Source organism: Acinonyx jubatus, chromosome A2, assembly GCF_027475565.1.
Source record: "Acinonyx jubatus isolate Ajub_Pintada_27869175 chromosome A2, VMU_Ajub_asm_v1.0, whole genome shotgun sequence".
Classification (NCBI taxonomy): Eukaryota; Metazoa; Chordata; class Mammalia; order Carnivora; family Felidae; genus Acinonyx; species Acinonyx jubatus.
Genome location: NC_069383.1, coordinates 75,994,583 through 76,021,425, shown reverse-complemented (window position 1 = coordinate 76,021,425; position 26,843 = coordinate 75,994,583). Strand labels below are relative to the sequence as shown.

General features: G+C 36.2%; 1 protein-coding gene across 30 annotated transcripts in view; it reads left to right on the top strand.

Annotated features, from left to right (window-relative positions):
- Positions 1-26,843, top strand: part of ADAM22 (ADAM metallopeptidase domain 22) — a 234,883-nt gene that overhangs the window by 189,811 nt on the left and 18,229 nt on the right. For 6 of the 30 annotated variants that reach the window (XM_053218484.1, XM_027071822.2, XM_027071816.2 and 3 more), the window contains 9 exons: positions 1,834-1,953; positions 5,363-5,531; positions 7,049-7,163; positions 9,951-10,041; positions 13,503-13,520; positions 20,821-21,015; positions 23,325-23,425; positions 23,775-23,841; positions 26,083-26,193. In XM_053218484.1, the coding sequence (XP_053074459.1) occupies positions 1,834-1,953; positions 5,363-5,531; positions 7,049-7,163; positions 9,951-10,041; positions 13,503-13,520; positions 20,821-21,015; positions 23,325-23,425; positions 23,775-23,841; positions 26,083-26,193 (987 nt within the window). The other 24 variants (XM_027071827.2, XM_027071824.2, XM_027071829.2 and 21 more) reach the window with 11 other exon arrangements.

Below are 26,843 nucleotides of genomic sequence, written 5' to 3'. Positions count from 1 at the left end.
TTAAAGCCACCAGAATATGTACTCAGTTAGCTGGCTCTGACTTTTCTAAACCACTGTTTTTGTCAGAGGTCACCATAATTCACTGTCCTCCAGTTGAGAAGCCTCACAATGGACCTTGATGCCGCTGTCCCTCTGACACATGGTCCAAATGCCAAATTCATGGCCATTCTTCCCTTTTACTCCCCCACCATTTGTCTTTAATTCATCTTTTTATTCCTTTCCTGTTACCCCAGCTAAGACCTATGTTAACGCTTGGTCTATTACAAAGGCCTCTTAACAGTGTTTTAAGCCAAGCAGATCTGGCATGCTGTATTCTACTCTTCTACTGAGGGGCATCTGGGTGGCTCCGTTGGTTAAGTGTCTGACTTTTGGTTTTGGCTCAGGTCATGATCTCACAGTTTGTGAGTTTGAACCCTGCATCTGGCTCTGCACTGACTGTGCAGAGCCTACTTGGGATTCTCTCTTTCCCTTTCTCTCTGCCCCTCCCCCCCACCTCTCTCCATACTTTATTATTTCTGGGTTTATTCTAGAAATAAATCATTTTCAGGGTGCCTGGGTAGTTTGGCCACTTAAGCATCCAATTCTTGATTTTGGTCCAGGTTATGATCTCACAGTTTGTGGGTTTGAGTCCCACATCAAGCTCTGTGCTGACAGCATGGAGACTGCTTGGGATTCTCTGTCTCCCTCTCTCTCTGCCTCTGCCCTGCTTACTCTCCATCTCTCCTTCTCTCTCAAAATAAATAAACAAACGTAAAGTCATTTCCCTCTTCTCTGAATTCCCACGGCCTTTTGTTCTATTATTGTGGCCCTTGTCCCAGCCTCTCTGTTTTATCGTTGTTTATGTGTGCGATTCTCTTCTCACCGAGAGTGTATTTCCTTGACCGTGTCTTTTTTTCTTTGTATATCCTAAAGTACTTTGTAAGCTCCATGCACATAAATAACACTTATAAAAATGTTGACCATCTCTTCTGTGTTAAGAAAGCATTTTTGTTTATGATAGATATGATAAAATGAAATAACTTTTAAAAATTGTTTTTTAAGGATGAATTAACACATTTTTCTGTGTTAGTGATAGATGTAAGTTCTAATTTTGCTCTTTTCTCTATCTGATAAAGCCTATTTCCATATATAATCTTGCTAGTCTACTAATCATTCTTGACAAGATAGTTATCAGTATATGTATTTATAATTATGTATGTTAGGAATTAAAATGTTCTATATACAGAAAATATGTCAGATAATATTTTATATACCAGTACAAATATTTTACAGGTTTAGTTATTATATGTGGCAGTTGGAGGAATAGTGGAATATATTGAAAAAGAGATCATGAGTGTGTGTGGGTATGTGTCTATATATACAGACACATACCCTCCCCCCCACACACACACACATAATTCTTCTTTATTTGGGGGCAACAGGTTAAAGAAAGAGCTGTATTCCAAGAGAATACTCACCCAAAGATCATTTATTCACTTACCAAATATTAAAAAATGTTTTAACATATCCAGTAATATGTTCTAGAGAAAGAGATTCTGATCTAAAAGATGTCTATCTGATGGATAATTTCCTTTAACAAATACTTGAACTAATGGACAGTACAGGAAAAGCTAGAACACAGTTGGGATTTTGGTGCACTAATAGGAGTTTCAGAGAAGACACTTTTTAAAGTGAGAGGCAAATTAATTTGGGCGTATTTAGCTTGTAATTTGAGCAAATAAAATGTAAACAAACATGAAAAACGCTAAAGCAGGATAAGATTATTGTTCTAACTATACATGGTTTGTTCTCTCTTTGTGGAAAGAAGTAAAGAATTGTTATCTTTTAACACAGGGATGTGCTTTGTGGTTACCTTTTGTGCACCAATGTTGGTAACATCCCAAGGCTTGGAGAACTTGACGGTGAAATCACATCTACTTTGATTGTGCAGCAGGGAAGAACATTAAACTGCAGGTAATGCTCTACCTCTTTCCATGAGAACATCATTCATCTTACTTCTGAGGACTGCCGCGTAGAATCACTTCGGTTTTCAGTTCCCATGCATGTTAGCAAGGCGACATGGAATCTAGCCCAGAGAGGTGACTGAGTAAATCCTGACACAAGAGGGCTGAAAAGATGAGAATTAGTTGACTTTAGTTGCTGGAGCTATATTTAATGGGTCAGTAATACCTTGCAGGGTTTGGTTTGCATTTCTTTCCTACTAAGGAAAGTGAGTGAGAACTCCTGGGTAAAATCAGTGGATTAAATATATACATCTTCTTTTACTTCCTTCTGAAATCCCACTAAAATGACACTAACTGGATCTTTTTTTAGAATTCATGTATCCACAGGGAGGCAGAGAAGGGGAGAAGAGACAACAGCAACAAAATTTTGGAGCGTGGAAGGCAAATGGATGTGTGACAAATAGTTGTCAAAACTAAGAAAGCGGAGGGGCACCTGGGTGGTTCAGTCGGTTAAGCAGCCGACTTCGGCTCAGGTCATGATCTAGCGGTCCGTGAGTTCGAGCCCTGCGTCGGGCTCTGTGCTGACAGCTCAGAGCCTGGAGCCTGTTTCAGATTCTGTGACTCCCTCTCTCTGACCCTCCCCCATTCATGCTCTGTCTCTGTCTCAAAAATAAATAAACGTTAAAAAATAATTAAAAAAAAAAAAAACTAAGAAAGCTGAATTCCTAAGTCAGTAATGGGGAAAACTGAGAGCTAGCCCAGTATATAAAGTTAGTTCCCAAAAGGCTCAAAAATTGGTAGCATCATCTACTTCTGCAAGAGGGAGTAAAGGATTTGGGGCAAGGAAGGGCTAAAATAAAGAAGATAGTTGAAAGTCTGCTAACAGATTACTGCCTGACCCACCTAAACTGGGGATTGCTCACCCTCCCAATAAAGATTTGAGCTTTACATTCTGCAGATAATAAAGCAGGTTTCCAAACTGAAGGATAGCCGGCAATATTGATATCAGGGTGTATGGAAGTGGTCTAGCCTCATTGATGTTCAGCCAGAAAGCCCTAAAATCTCCTATAGTTTATCTGATTTCCTAACTCAAATAGGAGCAGTTTATCAGACATGTGAATAAAGGCTCTAACACACATACACAAAGAGTTAAAAAGAGCCAGAAAAAAAAGGCACCTGTCAATATTTATGAGAGATAAGATATTTCTATCATGAAACCAGAATAAAGTGCTATTTAATGAAGAGCAGGGGTGCCTGGGTGGCTCAGTCGGTTGAGCATCCGACTCTTGATGCCAGAGATGTGGGACTGAGCCCTGCGTCAGGCTCCATGCTGAATGTGGAGCCTGCTTAAGATTCCCTCTCTTTCTCCCTCTGTACCTTTCCCCCGCTCGCTTGCTGTCTCTCTTACTCAAAATAGAAAAAAATTTTAAAAAATGAAGAGCATTCATAGAAATAAAATGCTGTTGGAAATTTTAAAATAGGGAGGTAGGAATTAAACTCAGTAGTTGAAATTATCTCCCAGAAAGTAGGGCAAAAGCAGCAAAGGAATGGAACCATAGAGAAAACCTCACCAAGTTAGAATAGACACGATGAACAGAGAAAATACCAGGTAAGAAATTGTCAATGAGTGACTTTGATTGTCTACAATGGATAGACTTGAGTTTCTACATTGACAGGTTCACCAAGTGCCAAATACACTGAGTGAAATTAGAGGCACATTTAAACATGTCATTGTGAAATTTCACAACCTTAGGACAAAGAAAGGAATCCCAGATGTTTCCAGAGAGGAGGAAAAAAAGGATCAGACTTGGAATCTTATGAACAGGAGCCCTGGGAATCAGAAGACAATGGAGAACATGATTTTTGAAATAAGTTCTGTACCTTATTTCTGTACCTTATCAATCAAGTGTGAAAGTAGAAAATAGAGACACTTTGTGATATTCAGGTTGCCCCTGAATTTATTGCCCTGTACCATTTCTCAGGAAGCTATTGGTGAAATTGTACTCCACCAAAATCAAAGAGTAAACTAAGAGAAAGGCTGTGCGTGTAGGAAACAAAATACCCACCATGAAGACAGGGCAATCCTGCAATGAATGGTGAGGGGAGATCCAAGTGTTCAAGTTTTCCACAAGGTACAGTAGACAACTAGATCAGACAGGAGCAGGGCAGACTGCAGATGGAAACTCCAGGAGAGATTTCTGCAGGAAGATGAACTGATGCTCAAGAAACATCTCGAGTATGGATTTGGGGTTAGCAGAGTTTGATCAGTTTTACATTGGTGACAGATTCTTAAAAAGTAGGCAAAAAAGACAACAAATAAGAGACTTGCTAATTTGAGGGAAAATGAAAAGTTGTGCAGGAAAGAAAAGGCTTAATTATGGCACACTGTATCACTCAACTGAATAACATTTACATAGTCGTAATAATGTGCCTTTTTATTATTGATTTAACTATTCATTAAACAAAATTTATGATGGGGATATAGGAAAAAGACATAAATCTTCAAGTTCCATAGAGGTAAGTTGGTTGCTAATATCTGAAATGGAAAAATAAAAAATAGTAACACTCATTATTTAAAAATGTGTGGATAAATAACAAAAGAATCAATTAAGAGTAGAAAGTAGTTTCTTCCAAGGAGGAATATATGGTGGAGGAGAGAGCACTGTATGACTTTATTGCATTTAAAAAACTGATTTATCTGATTGACTCTTTAAACTGTATGCATGTGTCATTTTGATAAAAATAAATAAAAAGAATTGAGATTTATGTGCTGGCATTGACATGGCACCATATGAGTAAATCAACTATGAATATACATTTTTACCTCATTCTGGTTTTTTAAATTTCTATAGAACATGTAGGCTTGCTCTATTGAACAGTGAAGTTAAATATTTTAGCCATTCTCTAATATAATTTTTAAATTATTAACCTTCTTGGGAAATGTAAACCCAGACCAGTTCTCATGCTTGTTTGAAACATGTTTGAAATCTTGAAACCTACAATTACAACTACCAAATCAAATCCTAGCACTAATGCCTCACTTGACTTGTACATGATCCAAGGCAAAATGATAAAGCTATTTTAATTCAGACCTTTGCTATAGTAATTATGTTCAAATTCTAAAATATGTCAATATCTCAAAAGCATTAGATCAAAAGATTCAATTGCTTTCTTCATTTAAAGGAAGAAAATGCTCATGCTGTTTTTTTTTTTATTAGGTAATGGGTAGAAAATAGAGTAGAAAGTAGTTTCTTCCAAGGAGGAATATATGGTGGAGGAGAGAGCACTGTATGATTTTATTGCAGTTGTACAATAAGTGGGCAATACTTTCTTGCCCACTTTTTAGTTTTTTAAAGCAGATTCTCAAAATGAGTGTGACTTAATAGAATCCTATTTTCTTTTTGCTTCCTTTGTTTTAGTGGTGGGCATGTGAAGCTTGAGGAAGATGTAGATCTTGGCTATGTGGAAGATGGGACACCTTGTGGTCCCCAAATGATGTGCTTAGAACACAGGTGTCTTCCTGTGGCTTCCTTCAACTTTAGTACTTGCTTAAGCAATAAAGAAGGCACTGTTTGTTCAGGAAATGGAGTAAGTATTCAGTACCTTGCCGTAGGGAAACTCCTCTGTTCTTTTGTAACACAGAAATAGACATGACCCTAACCTGTTTATTTTGTAAAAATGGAAAATATGCTTATCCCTGTTTCTAGCTGGCATGTAAACAGTTATTTGGTCATAGTCACTGGAATATTTCTCTTGCGTAATCTGTGCAAGCCTGGGAATAAGAAAAAGTATAGTTTTCCTAACCAAATTCTTCTGTTTTTCTTTCTTATCTTGTTAATGTGATCTCATATAATAGAAGTATAATGGCCAGTTTTCTACAAGTGATCGGGGAGACAAATTTTAATAAACTGTAATGGGTTTTTTTAAAAAGGGTGTAAAAGGGAGGATCATTGGCCACAGTATTTAACAATTCGTATTGTCCAGGCACTAAGCAACTAGAACAGATCATAAGTACCTGTTGTGGCCACACCGAGTGTGTATCAGCTGAGGATAACTCCTCGAAATAAAAACTGAATAATTCAGGGAAGTGTTTATCAACAAATGAATAGAAATAATGGCATTGTATAAAATACTAAATTTTATTCTTTCTGTCATATATCTATCTGATAATGTTAGTCCTAGATAACAAAATTTGTAGCTTAGATAAACATGCTCTATTAGTGACTATAGTTTTGTCATTTTCAGTTAGGAATTCCTATACTAATAAAGTAATTTTCACTTCTTTTTCTTTTGGCATGTACTATGATTTTCTTTCTACCCTCACCAGATTCTTTGCTTGAACTGGTCATAATACCCAGTTGAGGTGAAGGATCCCTGTCCTGAAATTGTCAGCCTTTAATCCTGGTCATTCCACGTAGATCTCCAGGAATGTGCCAAGAAGTTTCTTAGGGAGGTCTTACTAGTAACTTTTTGCTAAAGGATAGGAATTCTTACAGCATATGAAAATAGAGAAGGCATGTGGTAAGTAGTTCTGCTCCTATAGATGAGTCTAATAAGTCTTCTTTCTTTAATAAGTAAGAAAATGTTAGCGGAAATGCTTTTTGGGGGATAGGGCAAAAACATTGAAATTATTTCTTGTTCATTCATGCTAATGATAACAATGTCTTCTTCACCTAGAATTCCTGACCTTATGTTTGGAAGAAAGAAACGTTTGTATTAGATAATTGGCAAATGCTTGTATTTCTGCTTAGTTTTATAAGTCTCCCTCCTATAAAATTTTTTTAAATAAAAAAATAAAAACCTCCCTCCTATAAAATTTAAGTTAATGAAATTCAAAACAGTAATTTCATTGATTTCTTTTTGGACTGTAAACTCATTTCCCCTGTCAAAATTCATTATTCCCTTTGGGTCTAACTGCTGATCTCTAGAAAATATTATTTTGGGTACTTGAGTGAGGAATAAGGTAATTAGTATGAAGAAGAAAGTACCGATAGTTTTTCAGTACCATCAAATTCTAGGCATATAACAATTAGAAATCACTCTTTAGTTTTCATGCCATTGTATCAGAGAGTTGACGTTTCCTCTTGATTGATTTTGGATTTCAGGTTTGCAGTAATGAGCTGAAGTGTGTGTGTAACAGACACTGGGTGGGTGCAGACTGCAGCACTTACTTCCCTCACAATGAGGACTCCAAGACTGGCATTACTCTGTCTGGCAATGGTAGGTACTGGATTTGGTGCCATTACATCGTTTTATGCATAACTAAAGGAAACTCTTCAGTTTCATTTAGATTATAATTCAACTATAAAATACAACTGGGATCTACAATATGAAGTTGATATTTTCCATTAACTTGTAATCATGTGTAATATTGAATATAACTTAGTCTACTGATTGAACCTCATCTTGTCCTACATGAGACTGAGATTTTTCAAGTATTCTATTTTTGGGAGCTGACAACAAAACCCTAGCATTTAAGTGAAAGAGCAGTAGTCCTCTTTCTGAACTGTCTGAATTTAAGGGAAGAATTTTATATTTGGGGACTGAATACATAGAAAAAAAAAACAGTTGAAGAATTGAGTTTTAAATATCTTGTTGACTTTAATGTGTGTTTTTTTCTTAAGTTTATTTATTTATTTTGAGAGACAGAAAGAGAAGAAAGCAAACATGAGCAGGGGATGGGCAGAGAGAGAGAGGGTGAGAGAGAATCCCAAACAGGCTCTGGGTTATCCGTGTAGGGCCTGAGGTGGGTGGGGCTCAATCTCACGAATCATGAGATCATGACCTGAGCCGAAACCAAGAATTGGATGCTTAACAGACTGAGCCACCCAGGTGCCCCGACTTTAATATTTTTCATTATAGAATCTCATCTCTATTCAACCTGAGTTCTGTAGCCTGAACTGTAGGTAATTCTAGAAGTAGTAACCTTAGCCAAGGTGCCTGGAAGGGGATTAAGGACATGGATAATAAACAACAGGTGCAGATCTAAAAGCTAGAATGGTCCAACTGGAGAAGTAGAAATTCAATGCAGATAGTTGAAAGAATGCATACATTGCAAGTAGAGGTCCCCTTTTAAACTGTTTTATTATCTTTCATGATTGAGTGTTCCACATACAGAAGTTCTCAAATTCTGAAGTCCATTCACTTCCAAAGGGTGAGAAAAAAGAAGTATGTTCATTGTAATCATCCAGACAGGTTAAAATTCTTAGCCAAGATGACTTTAGCAAGGAAAGTGAAAGAATTAAGATTCTGGTATCCTCAGCCTTAGCAATGGTAATGTGGAGCTTCTTTTTAGCAGTTAAAGCAGAGATGTGGCTATTCAGATCCATGGATTTAAGTGACTTGGCAAAAGTCTTACCATTACTTAGAAATAACTAGGCTGGCATCCAAGTTTATTGATCCCTGTTAAAAATCACTGGAAGAAAAGGAAGATAATACAGACATGTCAGGCCTTACAGTAGGAAAACCCCACTGACCCAGAAGGTCCTCTGCATCCACCCATCTCACAGAGAACCTGGGCAGGGTGGAGTCTGCCAGTTTCCTCAGATGCCCTGCTCCTGAAATGATTTACTGAGGGCTCCCAGACAAGGAGGCTGCCACTTCTGTCATGGGGATTTGCCATTTGCTCTGTTGCACATGATCACTGATGGTTGACATCTAGAAGGATGCTTCATGAGTGCAGCAGACAAAAAGAGATCTGAGCTGCTCTGAGTGAAACAGATCTGGGTGATTGAAATGTGTGGTGTAGATCATTATCAGCAAAACAGCCAGGCCTCTGATCTGTCTTTTCTGCTCTTGGGCTGTCACTTGAGCATTTTGACCAAGGCTTTGACTTACTGGGCCACTCACACCACATGATCTCCCCTATGGATTACATCTCTGCCTATCTGACAGCAGGTGGTGACACAACATTGCCATTACTGAGTCCTGAGAGTCAGCCCAGTCTTGGTCCTCTGCCAGTCTGCTGCTGCCTCACTCTCATGCCTGACCAGCACTGATCTTCTGCTCACTACACTCTATCTTTGGTTTTTCCTTCTCTAGGATGCCAGCCATTGTTACAAAGACTGGGAACTACAAGCCCGGTGCTTGTATTATCTGTATCACCTGAGCACTGATTGTATAACTCTGTAGACATGTTTTCTCTCTTAAGGAGCTTATATATGAGTGACAATGTATCACACGTACAAGTGGGAGCAATAAGAACTTTGCATTAGTTGTCAAGATGGAGTGACATGGGGTCGCCCAGGTGGCTCATTCAGTTAAACATGAGTGGGGCAGGGGCAGTGCTTAGAACCTGCTTGGGATCTTCTTTCTCTCTGCCCCTGCCCCACTCATGTTCTCTCTTCTCTCTTCTATGTGCTGTCTCTCTCTCTCTCAAAATAAATAAACTTGAAAAAAAAAAAAGATGGAGAGACAAAGACTGTAACATCTCTGGAATTCCTGAGGAAGAGGTCAGAGTAAAAAAGAACATGAATTTCTACAAGTTCTTGTCCAGAGAGTGCTATGGCAATATAGTAGGGTCACCCTTACCCTCCCTTTTTTTCAGTCTTTACTCTTCTTGTAGTTCATTGACCTCATCTTATTTTTGAGAAAATTACATGGAAAATAAAACTGCAAAACTCACTGGGACAAGAATTAAAAGGGAATGTAAGCCAAGAATTATTTTTTAAAAAACAGTTGATGGGGATTGCTAAGTAATGGTTGATTTTTTTATCCTTTTAAAAACACCCATTTTTTTTACTTCACAGTATGTACAAATACCAAATCATTATGCTGTACAACTGAAACCACTACAACAGCGTATCAATTGTAGGTCAAAAAAATTAAATGAAAAAAAAAATTCTCTAACATTAAGACCAGTAAAAGAAAACAATACCCACTTTTTAAAACAAATAATTTCGTTAGTGTCATGATTCCAAATATGGAGAATAAAGTTCCTGAAAGAACTTTGTATCAAAATTTCAATTACATACACTTGATCTTCATTGTTTTCTTTTTTCCCTGTAGGTGTTGCTGGTACCAATATCATAATAGGCATAATCGCTGGCACTATCTTGGTGCTGGCCCTCATATTAGGAATAACTGCATGGGGTTATAAGTAAGTGAAATGTCTCAGTATTGTTACTATCAAAATATACTTTAAAACATTTTGTTTAAGTGAATTAAACATCTAGAAAGTTTTGTAGCATTTTCAGTGAAAATCATTCTGGCTGAACATGCAATCAGTGATTATTCTTGGCATGATTAGAGGTAATCATGATTTATTATTCTTGAAAATAGATTTTGAAATAATTGCCTTCTATTCTCAAAGTAAAGAATATTGTTTTAAAAACCATGGTGTGAAGTGAAATCAATCTAAATCGTGTCTTAAACTAAGGCTGTGTGGATTGGCTCTTTAGTGACACAGGTTCTCTTGACTTAAACCCATATCCAAAAATCTAGGCAAGATAGTTATGTAGGGAGCATAGTGCTTTACTAACCACCCCAGTGATAACATCAATATTGACAAGAACAGCAGCAGCACATCAATTGGCTGCGTACTTGATATGGCCTTGCATCCTGCTAAGGACAAAACCTCTTTATCTTCATAGGCAGTACGAAGGAGATACTATTATTTGTTAATATTGGGTTTTTGTGTGTGAAGAAAATACTGTTCAGAGATTATTTGTTCAAATTAAAATTCAGCTTTAAGTTACAACTTTTACAATCTAATTCCTTTTTTAATGTTTATTGTTGAGAGAAACAGAACATGAGTGGGGAGGGTCATAGAGAGAGGGAGACACAGAATCTGAAGCAGGCTTCAGTCTCCACACTGTCAGCGTAGAGCCCAACATGGGGTTTGAACCCACGAATCGTGAGATCATGACCTGAGCTGAAGTCAGATGCTTAACCTACTGAGCCACCCGGGTGCCCCTACAACCTAATGCTTAAGCTTCCAAGTTCAATTTACAAGTTTTTAGTTCATATATATAATTTTTAAAAAGTTATAAATTATATAACTTTTGAATACTGCATCTCCTTGAACACTTAGCTGAGTAAATGACTTCAAAAATTCCAAACTTGTTTGTATATTTAATATGTTCAACTTTCTTTTAAAGTACATCTTATGATGTAAAAAATTTCCTTAGTATTCAAGTAACTTATTTAAATTTAACAAATTGACACTTAAATATGGTGAACCTTAAGTTATGTTTAATATTTCAACTTAAAATCATAGTTCTACTGATCTCTGATGATGATGTCTCAGCACCCCGGGCCAACGGGGCTTCTCCCTTTTGAAGGGCCTGCAATTTTTTCTAGGCATTCTGGCCATTACCGCATTTTAGCACCTTTTCGCCCTCATAGACCAAACTTAGTTCACTGAAAGACTTGGGTATTAGAATAGTTTAGGCTTCCAAATTACCCCAAGCCTTTCAGTAGGCTAGGCACTATATAGTTATGTGCTATTACTATTATTATTACCTGACATAGTCTTAAACCAGTTGAGTTAAAGGAAATTTCTTTAAAAGCGTACATGGCTGTTGCTCTTTCCGAGGTCAAAACTCTGAAAGAGTTTCTTTGATGGAAAACATTTAACTTACTGCCACGGTAAAGTTCATATGCTAAAGGCATTAAAATATAGAAGGCATTTGTGGAAGGCTATATTAACAAGCAACCCAGACAGCATAGTATATAGTTCAGCACAGCATAGTAAATACAGCCTAGACCAGTGAAGGAGGGCACAGCACAGTAGGAATGCTTTGCCTTGATTAAATGAGAACCTAGCTCTGTACCGGCTCATACATGCTCACTACCTATGGGCCTTTTTGATGTGCAGGCCATCAGGTATATCGCATACTTACATTTGCACAAGCTGATTTCAGCATAACATTAGAAGTTGTAAAATCCCTTGTTTGAAAGGAAGGCTTTTCTGTGTATTTGTTGTTTGATCTTGCCTCACACCTCAGGTGAATCAGCCCCATCTTGGAGTAACACTGTTTCCTCAACTTCCCTGATTTAAGACCTATGTGGCAATTGTCATCAGAAGCTTTGCATTCTTGAAGTAGCTCAGGGGTTTCATTGGTCATGTGAAAAGGGGAAAGCAAAATTATTAGTTCTATTGTGTGCAATTTTCTGCCACCCACTGATGCAAATTGGTATTTCATGTTTTTGCAATCTTGGAAAAAAATTACTTTTCAGAAAATATGAAATCTAACCTTCTCCTATTGCTAATGAAATTACCTTTGCTTTAATAATTAGAATTAAAATACTTATTTCTTTATATCATTTCTTATTTTTATGAAATTCTTTTGAGATTTCACTGTTTTTTTCCGTTTCTGAATATTTGTACTTTGCATATTCACTAAGGAAAAATACCAATCTTATTCATACAACTGTGTCCTCTTCATAAATAGTTTGAACATAAATGATGGAAGTTTTAATGTTACTAAACTTATTCAGAATATGTTTAAGAATAGAAAGAGAATGTCTAAGTTTTAATACAGGAATTAAATTCATGAATTTCATATTCTATTTGAAACTCAAAGATGGATGTAGGACGTGAGAATTCATTTCCTCATTAATCCTTCCAATTAAACTATCTACCCCTTCTCCAAGCCTTGGAGTGAAGGAATGGCAGGAATAGGCAATGAGCAATACTCACTTGGAACTGATAGACCACTCACGTCATCACACTGAGGCAATAAAATTAAAACATACTGAATAGAAAAATTCTGGAGCTTATTCTCTCCCCCACTATCCAGTGGTTTGAAGAATGAAAAATCATAAGTAACAAATTGGAACTTTTACTCTCATGAGCTCATCATTAAACCAAGATACTTGGGGTGCCTAGGTGGCTCAGTCAGCTAAGCATCTGACTTTAGTTCAGGTCATGATCTCACGGTTCATGAGTTCAAGCCCCGCATTGGTCTCTGTGCTGACAGCTCAGAGTCTGGAGCCTGCTTTGGATTCTGTGTCTCCCTCTCTCTCTGTTCCTCTCCCACTCATGCTCTGTCTCTCTCTGCTTCCAAAAAATAAGTAAACATTAAAAATTTTTTTAAAAAAGCCAATATATGTATTGGACTAGATAGATATGTATTGGATTGGATTGAAATTCTTAGGAAGAGCTTTAGTTTGCAGGTATAGATTCCAAAAGGAATGAATTATGAGTTTTATTTCTATGGAAGCACAGTTAGTTTATATAAGTAAGTTGAGTAAGATTGACTTTAGAGCATTACTAAATGTTAAATATGGTACAATTGATATTGAGAAGACAGTTATTTTTCTAATAACTGAAGCTTATTTATGCTTTTAAAAATAGTTATTTGAAAATATTGTCACTAATCCATTGGTATCATTTCTAAAGATGAAGTGAGGAGTGTATGTGTGTGTGTGTGTGTGTGTGTGTGTGTGTGTGTAAAGAGAGAGACTGTATTACTCATTTTAGTTCTGCAATTCAAAATCCTTTGTAGAGACCTTTCGATGAGTGTTAGAGCTTTTATGTTTAGTGCTCTCTCTGAAAGTACTTCCATAGGTAACTAATTCTTTTTTTCCCCCCCTTTTCTTCTTGTCCATGAAAAGAAATTATCGAGAACAGAGGTATGTGATGAGAATAACCTGAGCATATAACTGAAAAGCTTAAATCCTGTTAGCATCCTTGGAATTTATACATGCAGTTATAAATCAGGTTGACTTTGTTTTTGTGTTGAAATGATAAAGCAATCTTGTTTTTCATGACCTTGAAATGATAATTTTAATAATGGTGCTGAGGAATGTATTACTTTAAAATAGACCTATTGTTTAATTTTAATGGTTCTTTCATCCAACAATACTACAGTAATAGCAGTTACTTGTATTACCTTTGTAGTAATATATGTGGAATTGAATTTTTTTTCCATCTAAAACAAACTTCCTCTATGTTAAGGAACCACTTGTGTTTACATTAATTAATTGGCTTTTCTTCATCTTTTAAACAAGCTTATTGCCTAGTACTTTATAAAGGAATTTATTTGTTATTTGTTACTGTTGTTATATTAGTAACTTCCATTCATAAATGATAACATTTCTGTGGGCACAGTGTTGGGTTCAGGAGAATGTCCTAGTACTTAATGGGCCTGATTATCTCTGCCTAAGAAAATATTTTTGTACTGATTAGGTAATTGCCTAGGTAAAGAAATGATTTGCATTATTAGAATCTCAGATTGTCTAGTATACTTTTTTTATAAATATAAAAGCCCATAAAGTCAGGTACCCCTATTCATCATAACCTTAAAATCTGTGTTTAGCTAACAGAATAAAAAGAGATACAAAGCATTCATGTAGTTTTAAAAAAATGCCTATTTTTTCTAAATCTAAATTAGTCCATATTGAGATATCTCCTTCACTTTTCACATTTAAAAAATTATTAATGTTCTTAGCTGTTGATACAAAAAATTATTTATTTATTTATAAAAATTTTTAATGTTTATTTATTTTTGAGAGAGAGAGAGAGAAACAGAGCACAAGCAGGGGAGGGGCAGAGACAGAGGGAGACACAGAATCTGAAGAAGGCTCCAGGCTCTGAGCTGTCAGCACAGAGCTGGAAGCGAGGCTCAAATCCCCTGACCACGAGATAGTGACCTAAGCTGAAGTTGGACGCTTAACTTACTGAGCCACCCAGGCGGCCCAATAAAAACATTTAAATATCCTGGAAATAGATGAGCCAGACCAGGTCTTGCACATCACATAGTACTAGTTTTGTGCTCAAGATATCTATGCAGGTTCCTACATAACTCTCCCCACTGTTCCATTAAATGTCAGAGGCAGATTGGAAATAAGAAGTAATAAACGTGATAACACCTTTTCACTCCCCAACCAGATTTCATTTTTTCATTCGGTTTCCTTCCATGTTATAATTTAAAATTCCTAGAAGACTTTAGCCATTAGTATAGTCTCTATAAATGTGCTCACAAGGCAGATCTTGGTCAGTTAGCATAGATATTAGAAAATATTCACCTTGCTCTGGGTAACTAACTCATCATTAGTGTAAAAGGTAAACCTAAACAAAATTAATTAAGTTTTAAAAACTAGATTTCATTTTGATATGTTTAAACTTCTAGTGTCTGGAACTACAGGAGAAGAGCTGGAATCATTTAAACTTTCTATTGGGTAGAATTTGATCAGTCACATTGAAATCTAAGTTTGGTGGATTTCTCTAATGAAACATAAAATTAGACTAATAAGATCAAATATTGATGACCCAGCCTCATTTCCATAGTAGCTAAGACTCTAAAGTAATTTAATATTGCTAGCTATATAAGATAGAAAGTAAAATGTCACTACTGTGTAACATAAGCAAACCTAAACCAGTGCTCCAAGACACATTCTCACCAAGAGTATTATCCAGAATTAGGGATTGCCCATGGTACAAAAAATTATTCATAGGAAAAACTGTGTACCAGTTTCTTATTCTATCTCAATATATGCTTAGGCACAGTTAACATTTTTACATTAAGAATTTTCATTATGTGTCTGATAAAATTTCATGCCTCCTGGTATTACTGAGTCATCATTTTGTCGATCTGGTTACTTTTTTGGAATCTAGTTCATTATTTTGAGAGCTGTCACATCTTCGACAGATATTTATTTTATGTATTGTGATATGTTTCATCACAAACTTTATTTATTTATTTTTGCCCTGTCCATTGCTAATGAATCTTAGGCCTTGTATAATAATCCTCAAAGTGGAGAAGTAGCAAACAGTGGACTTTAGATCAGCAAGTCGTAAATGTATAAATATCTTCTGAAGGACTTTCCTTTTTGAGAATATTTGTCAATGGTTACAGAGCAGGTGGTAAGGTGAATGGAACAAAGCATGCATTAAGAAATTTATAGTCTCATAAAAATATTGTCAGGGATTCAAATAAAGATGTGTCCAGTTCTAAAAGATGCCAGGAAATAGGAATAAGAATTTTGAGTCATCCTTGCCTTTAAGGTAGGTTTTCCTCTGAGGTTCCATGGTGAGCGGACCAATTGGCAAGAAATCAGAAATCCACTTGCTAGGATGTGGTCTTGGGAAATCACTTAAACTTTCCACAACTTTAAAACCAGATAAAGTTCTTTGTAATCTATAAAGCATTATCGCAAGGGAAGTTATTAGTATGTGGTCTCTGAAGGCTTTGTGTTTTTCTGATCTTTAAATAAAGGAGGTGGGTGTGGTTATTCTCAAAGAGAAAGGCAGCATTCATGGATATGAATGAGACCCACACATACTGGTTGACCTGGTATAGGTATTCGCGAACATAAAGGTTTGCTTTGACACTAAATGCAAGACCATATTAAATATGTAGCTAGTTATCAGATTCTTACTAATGATATAATGGCTCAGAAATGCCATTGGGCATAACTTTCAAATTTTTGGAGAGGTCAGGCAAGTACTTCTCTGAAGGAGCTTGATAACTTGGCATGATAGGTTTAATAGCAGGTCTGGCAAAAAGATGTGAAGCAAACCCATTGTTTTCTTTTTGTTTACAAACTGCTTAATAAAAAATAGAACCCTATTCTGGGACACAGTAGAGGCAAAACCCAATACATGAATGATATTACTTTAAATCTGCTAATGTTACCTTGTGAAGGGTAGAACCATGTAACCTAGGAGCCACCGAGAGTTCTTACACATCATGTGGTTGGATAGATGGCTATTGATCTTTTTCTTTAAAATCTTCAGGGAAGAAGACTTCCATAATATTTTCAGTTGATGCTATCACTTACATTTTTAGCATAATTGCTTTAGGATTTAGCCGCTGTATACTTTTTTTTTTTTTTTAGGTTTTATTTTTAAGCAATCTCTACACCCAGCAGGGGGCTCGAACTCATAACCCCGAGATCAAGAGTCTCAAGCTTCACTAACTGAGCCAACTAGGTGCCCCAGCATCTGTATACTTTGTAACAAGAATTACAAGTTTGAGCTTTAGTTTTCAGATAGGTTTGCAAAGAGCAATAGAATAAGAAAACATTAATCTGAACTGGGATTTATGAGACATCCATAGTGAGCTGAAATATTTTCTTCCTTTGTCTGAAATGAACACACATCATTATAATTAATGTGAAATAGAATAAATAACTAGATCATATCTTCCTGATCTATTCCTTAAGCAGAAACCCCTTTCCCCACTTCTTTCCTCTCTCATCCTTTTTAACCAGTTTATTTTCTGCTTGTGAACCACCCTCCCTCATTTTTTTCAAACCTATCTTAATTTGTTTTTACATTATTATTATTACTATTATTATTATTATTATTTCGGTAACATTCATGCATCTGTCAATGTGACTTGGTACACATTACACAATATTTCTTAAAACAGTAAAGTAACAATTCCAATATCAGACAACCCAGGTACCAACAAAACATTGGAGAAATGCCTCCTTCAGCATGAAGGTTAAGACTTATTTTTTCTCATTGTATTCTCATTTTGAGTCTGTGTAAGGATTATTAAATTAAATATTATGGTTCAATGGACCCTTTAAAGAAATACCAGATTTCCCTCATAAGAGGGTTCCTTCTTGAGGAAAAAGAATTTAGTTAAATAAACTTTTATTTTCTTTTGGGCATTATTTATAAAAATTCATGTGCAAGTCTACAATATTTGCATGTAATGTGGGAAACATGAGATAATGTTCCCATTACAAAACTTGGCACTGGTCAGGCCACCTAACGTAGTAATCACTTCTTGATTCAAAATTCCATGAAATGAGCAAAATTTAAGAAGAAAGTCACAAAGACTAGAAAAATAAATTCAGTTAAAAATTTTTAAAGAATCACTTAGCTGGTCACTTATGATCTTATGTAACAAATGATGAAATATTATTTCATTGATCATGGGGACCTGATACTCTCTATCTTCACTAAAGTTTAAGCAAGAAGAAATCAGTTTGTTATAATCTGTTATGGATATTGATGAAGGATAAATTTCTGGGCAATGAAGAATGTTAAATATTATTCTTAAGAGATTTAACAAAATTCTTAATTTATAATTAACATTTTAATTCATTTAATATGTGAAGAAAGTTACATGCATTCCTTATGGAATTGTAAGGAGAATGCAGAGTAGCGTCTATATTTTGGAGTCTTCCTAATAGAGGTAGGTAAGAATCTAATCTGCCCATCACGATAAAAACAAGGCCATGCCCCAGAAGTTCATTGTACTTGAACTTCCTTCCAGCCCCTTGACTGAAGCCCACAGTTTATGATATATTTGGCATTTAGGAGTTTTGTGCATTGTGTGATAGATGACCATGTACTGCAGAGGAATTATGTTGAAGGAGTGGTAAAATGTGCAGAGTTAAAACAACAACAACAAACCAACAACAAATCTAAGCCCATCCATCATGACAGACAGTCCATTTAAGCCTGAATGATCAGCTAAGTGAGCCCTGGGTAAATGCACAAATGCTAGAACCATGTAAAGAGAAGGTAATTTAGGGGATAGATTAATGGGAAAATTCAAGTGGATTTGGAACTTGTCTTTTTTTAATTTGTAGTGAGTTACATCTCATCAACTTATACAGATGATCATTAAAGGTAATAATGATGAAAAGGATTTAACTGTAAGGATTATTATTGGAAATGTGATATTGATGGATGTTCCTTGGCATTCTTTTATAATATTAATATCCAAAAGGAAAGTTTCCTCCCTGAGACGACATACAGAGCTCTGCTTTTATTGAGATCATTTTTTTTGAGCATTGATAGAATATTTTACTCAAAGGAGGCAAGGCAGAAAATGTGATTCCAGAGATTAAAGATCTCTTGAATAAGAATATATATCATTTGTCCTGTATTACTATATTTTTATAATTTTTTAATGTTTATTTTTGGGAGAGAGAGAGAGAGAGAGTGCACATGAGTAGGGGAAGGGCAGAGAGAGGGATACACAGAATCCAAAGCAGGCTCCAGGCTTTGAGCTGTCAACACAGGTCTTGATGCAAAGCTTGAACTCACAAGGAGGTTCCAGGCTCTGAGTTGTCAGCACAAAGCCCAACATAAGATCATGACCTGAGCCAAAGTTGGATGCTTAAGTGGCTGAGCCACCCCTGTCTTATTAACACTATGAATATGGGGAAATTGTCTTATTTCTTATAAAAAATTAATGTTTTGTAATATACTGGGAAAAAGAAAAAAGGTTATAATTATGAGCTGAAGTCACGTAAGGGGTTAAAAATATTTTGAAGGAATATGTGTCATAGAGTTATAGGTAAAATTAGTCTTACATACAAATTTAATGAGAAATTTGACTTTCTTTGAAGGGGAGGATCACATAAATTATTATATGTACTTTGTATGGGTTGAAAATTTAATTTATGGAGGTGTGTGAGTATATAGGATTGAAAAAATATGAGAGAAGTATTCAGTCATTCCGAAGAGCGAATGATCCAGTATTGTAAACATTTTAAACAGAATGGGAATTAGTACAAGCAAGGCAAATATCTGAAAGTAGCATTTTTTAAAAATAGAATTTAGGGGTGCCTGGGCGGGTGGCTCAGTCGGTTGAGCATCCGACTTCGGCTCAGGGCATGATCTTGCGGTCTGTGAGTTCAAGTCCCGCGTCGGGCTCTGTGCTGACAGCTCAGAGTCTGCAGCCTGCTTCGGATTCTGTGTCTCCCTCTCTCTCTGCCCCTCCCCCGCTCATGCTCTGTCTCTCTGTCAAAAATAAATAAACATTAAAAAAAATTTTTTTTAAATAGAAAAAAAATAAAATAAAATAGAATTTAGCATCAGCAAGTAACCAAGGTAAGCATGGTAACTAAGGAAAGACCAAGTAGGAAAAGCAGTTAGCAACTGTGGCCTTCATTGGATACCTTTTTAAGTATATTCTTTTTAAAATTCTCAATCCAGCACCAGTTTGTGGCACCTCCCACAATGATTCTGAATGGAACTGAATCAAGTTTTGGATGCACATGGCTGTTTGCGGTCCATGCACTGGCCGATGATTGGTTATTGAGATTGAGTGGTCCGTTCTATAGTTTTCTACCCTCCTCCCTTAGGAAAAGTAATAAAAATCGGTTTTAATCGTAGTTAATTCAAAATCAGAGCAAGTGGGGTCAGTAATAGTACAGAGTAAGTAGATCTTCCTTTGTTGTAATCCTTCTATGGTGGAGACAGAGAACTGAGGTCACCCACCAACTCCCTATAAATATCTTCCTATAGTCTCAACAAGAATTGTTTTCAACCCCTTCTTCCTCTTGCTAAATCATCTTCCTTCACATATTCTCCTGTGCAGTTATAGAATTACATTGTTGATTGATGTTTGAATCTCTTTCAGTTTCTTCATATTCCTCTTAAATGAACAGTGAAACTCCAAATTGAACAGATTAATAAGAATTTACTTGGATTAAATTATAGACATGGCTTAGAAATTAATCTGTTATTTGACGACCAGTTAAGGTTACATTATATCACATTTAGAAATCATAAATAGTTTATTCATGACAGTAAACAAAAGAAAAACAAAACTATGCCTTATGAGGGGCAGGGACTGTCTTTCCCGACATGTCTCCTTCAGCACCATTTATTTATTTATTTATTTATTTATTTATTTATTTATTTTCAGACAAAACCGCAGTTAACATCTTGAAATATAATAAAGTTACAATGAAAAACCTCATCTTTCCATAGTTTTCCCCTGAAGCAAGGCTTTATTCATCCAGACTGTAAAGACTTAAGCGATTGCATTTCTGACCTTGGCAGTTAGAATGACTTACTTAAACTTGTCACATTTATTAATAATCTTATGTGTTGTTATAGATTTGGTTCATGTAGATCATTACCCCTACCTCTTTTTTTCCTAAAATAATATTTGTATATGTCTGTGTTCGTGTGTGTGTCTTGTTTTCTGACTCTGAAATGTTTATTATGCCTTAGACAGTTACCCCAGGGAGATTATGTAAAAAAGCCTGGAGATGGTGACTCTTTTTATAGCGACATTCCTCCCGGAATCAGCACAAACTCAGCATCTAGTTCTAAGAAGAGGTCTGCTTTTCTGTCGCATTTTCAGATTTCTGCCTGTTCCATCACACATTATTCCATTAGTCAGAACATTTCATTATTTTGCAGCAGGTTTGATTACTTCTTCCTTCTTTCTTGAATGTTAACAAATAGTATCCTTTGTTCTTTGATTACTGTGCTTCAAAATGCCATATGCTCAGAACCACTCAAACAAATCAGGCCAGAAATCAAAACAAAACTGAACTAAACGAACAGCAATGCTAAATCTATATAGAAGTCATAGGGTTTTTCAATCTTGCTCTTATATGGCTTGAGAAACTATTCATAGTATGTGATAATATTTTAAATGGTGAGCTTTATGTCATGTTTGGTAGTCAAAGAAAAAGGTTACTGTCATGCTTCCGTAAAGCAGTTGTTAAGTTGGTAATATAAGTGCTGCGTTGAATATTTAAAAATTTTAAATATACCAAAGCTAAGCTTGCTGTGAAAAAAAAAAAAAAAAGATCGCTTTTCTGTGAATTGTATATTTGAATATTATGATTTTGCCTTTTATTCCTGGAATGATTATTTCTAGACTTTCTAATTTAGAGCTTGGTTGCCAAATTAATTTAAGTATATTTAAATATATTTGCCTGAGTTTTATAATAGGACAAATGGGGTTAATATATTATTTATATGTTTTAAACTTCGATCTTATATTCTTTATCCAGGATCTTAAGATGTATAAGACCAGTTAAAATTCTGCATGCTTTATAATTGCTTAATAAAATAAACTGGTAGAAGAAATAAATAGTTGGAATGTTTTAGGAAATTAGACCTCCATTCACATTCAAGAAAGCTAAAATACTCCTGTGGAAAAGTTTCTTTAATATTGTTGGTGTAATATATAGAAAAAAAAATTTTGATAGCCCAGCACATTACTTTGGGCACAGTACTTACTTTGTAGACTGAAGTAGAAATTTCTAGTTTGTTTAGAAGAAATGTGATCTCTTCTGGAATTCTAAATAAGTGAATCATCTGTAAAAATTCTGCAATGGATTTCACTCAGTAAACAATCACAAAGGAGAAAAGAAAGAATCAGTAAATCTGGGAACTCTTCTTTATGTAGAACTATCTTAAGCATGAAGGATTGTTTTTACTCAGATAACATAGCTTAGAGCAAAAGTAAAAATGCTAGTTTTTGCAAAAGGAGTACAAATCTATAAGATGCCCCAAATTTTTATTTTTTTTAACATATTGGGAATTTTTTTGGCTAAGAGAATAAGATCTAAATTCTGCCTGTATATATTTTCTTGGTCACATATTTAATTTTAAATTAAATAAGATGGTAAATAAGCAGAGAAATCAATGTATTCCAGTGGAATTTCTGTTGTCCTTCTGTACAAAATAAGATTCATTCTATAATTAGCAAATTTACATTGCAAAAATCCTAATTTGGGGAATTAATATGTAATAATTGTGCTGAGTTCCATTTATTTTCATTCATCTGTAGAAGATTCCTTTTAAAATAGACGTTTATTAGTGATTAACTGGAATGACGTATGGAAAATATTTTAAGCATAGTGCTATTTTCTAATATGTCTCAAGAAGAACTTAAAATATTGACTTGAATAATTCCCAGATTTTAGAAAAATGGGTTATGGCTTTTAAGCATTTAAAAATGGTATCAAATTATGTAACTCTTCCTAAGTATATATAGTTTGTCAAAATACTTTTCTTATGTGGTAGGTGTATGAATTTTGCTTCTGTAGACAGTTTATTTAAGATGGCAGGACACAGATAGCACAAGGGCATCATGGTACATGGGCTTTGTGAGAGATACTTCCAGCATAAACATGTGATTTAGTTCAGTTATTGGACAGTTAACTAACAACACTACATTTTGAGGTGGCCGTATTTGTGGGGAAAATGCCAATTCTCAGAAAATAGTTTTATTGTTTAAAAAAACCTGAATGTTACTTTGGTAAAGGTTGACTAGGTTCAGTTGAACAGATCTTAGTGAAATCTCTTGGAAGTCCATGTTCTCATAATATTTGAATGAAAACCATTGCTTTACAGTTAAGAAACATCTATAGTGGGACCCCATTATAACTCTTCTGCTCCAGTTATATAGCTGAAATATGTAGTGAATTTGCTATATGTGGTTGCTGTCAATGTGATTGGCTTGCACTGTGTGCTGATACTTTTCAACTATAAACTATTGTAATGGGGTTCCATTGTATTTGACTTTTCTTACATTGAATGTTGTGTAATTCTGCCTTCTTCATGAAGACTTTCATGTTCTCTTCATTCTTTCATTTCAGATTTTTTTCTTTCTTGATTTATTTAATGCACAGTAGTGCTTAGAGATTTTGCTTACTGATTTTAAAGCATTCACTTGATTGTATTTTTGAACAGTATATATACATTTTCAATTTCAGGTCTAATGGGCTTTCTCATTCTTGGAGTGAAAGGATCCCAGACACAAAACACATTTCAGACATCTGTGAAAATGGACGACCTCGAAGTAACTCTTGGCAAGGTAGAGGGCGGCATTTTGAACAGCTAGTGTGTCTGTTTGCAGAACGCAAATTTTACATTTTGTGGTTCTTGGTTGTAAAGATTTGTTCTTTCCTGTAAGCTCTTTAGCTCTTCTCCCAACAGAGATGAGGGCATTTGTTATGAAAGTCCATGTCTTTTTTTCTTGGTTGAGAAATGATGGGATTCACTAGTACCAGGGCTCTGGACAAACTCAGAAGGCTGTATGTGCTATACAGCCCTGTGTTCTGGGTGGGACTGGCTGGGAATATTACCACTTGAAATACTGTGTGATTAAACATATGGCAGTTGTTCATTTATATGCGAATCTAGCCATAAACCATCTTTTTCAGGTAACGTGGGAGGCAACAGAAAGAAAATCAGAGGCAAAAGATTTAGACCTCGGTCTAATTCAACTGAGTAAGTCTACACCTCTAATGGAAAAAGGCATTCCAAGGTCCTATGCAATTAGTGTGAAAAGTTAATTAACGAGATCATCAAAGAACTGTAAACCATGCCTCTGGTCTTGGTTTTGTCTTTTTAATTCCTTTTTGCCGTTTTAAAATTAACCATGGCTTTTCTCTTTTACATAGGCATCTCCGCAACTGTGCCCAAACCAATATTCACTGCTAGCGGGGTTCCCACCCTCGCTGCAGGCTTTTTCCTCCAGTAACCTGCCATTGTGGTGTCTTGGTTCCTTTTGAAGGGAATTTTGATAACATTCCTTTCTTCTCATCACCCGGGGTCCAGCCATTCCAGAGGGGTCACCCTTCCTCTTCCCAGTATTCACACAGCCTAGAAGCATCAGGGGGAAATTCCCACCGTCCTTGAGCATGATACTGCTCCCAGTGTGAAACCACCGCTCCGAGGGCTTCATGGCTGCAATCTAAGCATTCTCTCAGACTAATGGAATACACTTCCCTTTTAAATCTTCCTTCTGAGGACATTTAAAAGGGCACTTACCCAAAACTTGCTCTTTAACGGAATCATTGTCACTAAGTGCAACACTGTCCGTTTTAAATGATAGCCACACATTTTTTTTTAAGTGGGGGGTGGGATCACAAGTTACATTTAAAGTTACTTCTAATGAGGTAAACACCATGCACTGTTTTTGTTTGTTTCTTCACTTAAGAAAGTACAGCAAAAGTAAGCTTCCTCAAACCTGACGTCGAGGAATAAAACACACCCTTGGTATGCTTCTGGAACTTCCTTGCCACCAGGTTTTCATTAACCGTACTTTTTTTGACCTACCTAAAGTTTTTTTTTTTTTTAACTTATTTCTCACTATAGTGCTAGTTATTGTTTTCAGGATCACTATTGCTTCTTCATGCCTTAATACTTTAAAAATCTGAATAGCAGGTATTTGTTAACTGCTTGTCAGAAACTTATGTTAGCTTTTCCATCATATACCCTGCCTTTTTCAGTCCAGGAATAATAACAGTGCCCTGAAATTTGGACCTTCCTGCTGATGGTATTGTCTTGTAAGTGGCTTGTCAAAGTTTGCTAGAGGACACTTTACCTTAGAAACAAAATATAGGTTTAAGTGATACCATTGCATGGTCCAGAATGGCATCATAGAACTCCATCATAAAAAACTAATCTGTTAGAGTTTATCTTAAACATTTCCCAAAGCGCTTGGATGCTTTAGGGCTCATTGTGGATAAACTCTTCTTGGAATGTTGTTTGATTTGTTTTGCATGAGGTCACCTGGTAAGAGCTCCTTAGCTCATCTCAGTTGCTCACAAGAATACAGATAAAACTGTCAAGTGTTCTTCAGAACTTCCTTTGTGTGCTGGTTAGCATTTTAATGATATTTCCTATAATAAGGCTTTGAAAACTCCCGAGTGGAAATAGATCAACCTCATAGTAAAGCTATGTGTTTAGGACCCAAACAGCACTTGGTGTTTAGCAAGATTCATACAATATTTGCTAGTGCAGTCACTTATTTTGAAAAAATTTTCTGTAGAATTCCCGCTCATATCATATGATAAAAATTATAATACTAGATAGCCCTTAATAAATCTCTTGCCTGTGAGATAACGCTATAATATTTAATAAGACGTCATAGTGGAATCACCTTTGTGAGAAAAAGTAGTAATGACTCCCTCAGATTTTTCACTTTCTGCATTTGGGTTACATGACTCATATTAATTAAATGGAACCAAGCCTGTGAAGTTTACCACTATTCTCACATACCTTGTTGTATGGGCACTATATACATACATATTTTGTTTTTTCTTAAAAGGAATCCTAATACGTAGCATCTTAGGAATTACATTGACAGTCATTTTTTATACCTTTCCATATTCGTTAAATAATCCCTCTTGCTTCTGATACAACAATATAATTTGTGGGACTATAAGAGGAGCAGAATGACCACAGACAAACATACCTTTTTTTTATTTTTTAGGTTAAAAGGTATCATCAGGTTCATTATTTCCACATCCCCTTTAGTACCCATCATCCCCAGGGATGATAAAACATCAGGACATGAATTAAAGCATTCACCACAAATGCATACCCTACTAATCAACAACATAAAATGTCTTTGTTTATTGTATTGTTTTGACACTCAACGTTTTTGCATCTTCCTCACTGTTGTACATGCTGTGAAAAGAAGGTTTTGGCTTAGACTTTGTATTATATATTGTGTTTTTACAGGAGGGAGCCCCAAGCACCTGAGCCTGGGCACTCCCTCGCCCAGACAGTCCCATCCCAAGGCATAAGCCCAGGGGGCTCTGACAGCCCCCAGACAGGGAGTCTGGATCACAGGTCAGTCTCCACCTGCCCCTTCATTCTGGGCTGCCACTTAATCTCCCTCCTAGTCCCTTCCTTGGCTGAGAACGGGGTCATTTGATCTCTGACTGACCCCCAGTGTCTGCTTGGACATGGTCCTGGTCCAGCCAGCACAAGCTAATTTTCCTCTGCCTTTCCATCCTGGAGAACACAAAGAGCTCTCCTACCCTGTCTAACGCATTTTTTTGCATGTTGCGCTACAAGCCAAGTCAAGCCACATAGGCAGGTTTATAGCGGTTTGATAAACTCTCATCACTTCCACCACCGCTACCTAGAGATGCTAGGAAGCCCACTTTGAAGACACTTTAACGGGCGGATCCCCAGAAGGAACAACCTTTGAGAGGTCTCTTCAGTGACCTCTAGTGAAGTGATCACAGCCTTCTGAGATGCTCCTTGAAATGGACGAAAAGGTCCATCATGTACAAGCCAAGCCATGTAGCTGTAGGTATCATGGAACAGCCATGGCGTCAGTCCTTTGAGCTTCTAAGATTGTCAGTGAAAGGAACACACGTCTCCTCCTGGAAGCTGCCTGTGGGTGACTCAGTTTGCTGTGTGGCTATGTTTCACCTGATAACAGCTGCATGGGCTTTTTCTACGGTTTTCCCCAGGCCAGAGCATTCACTAGC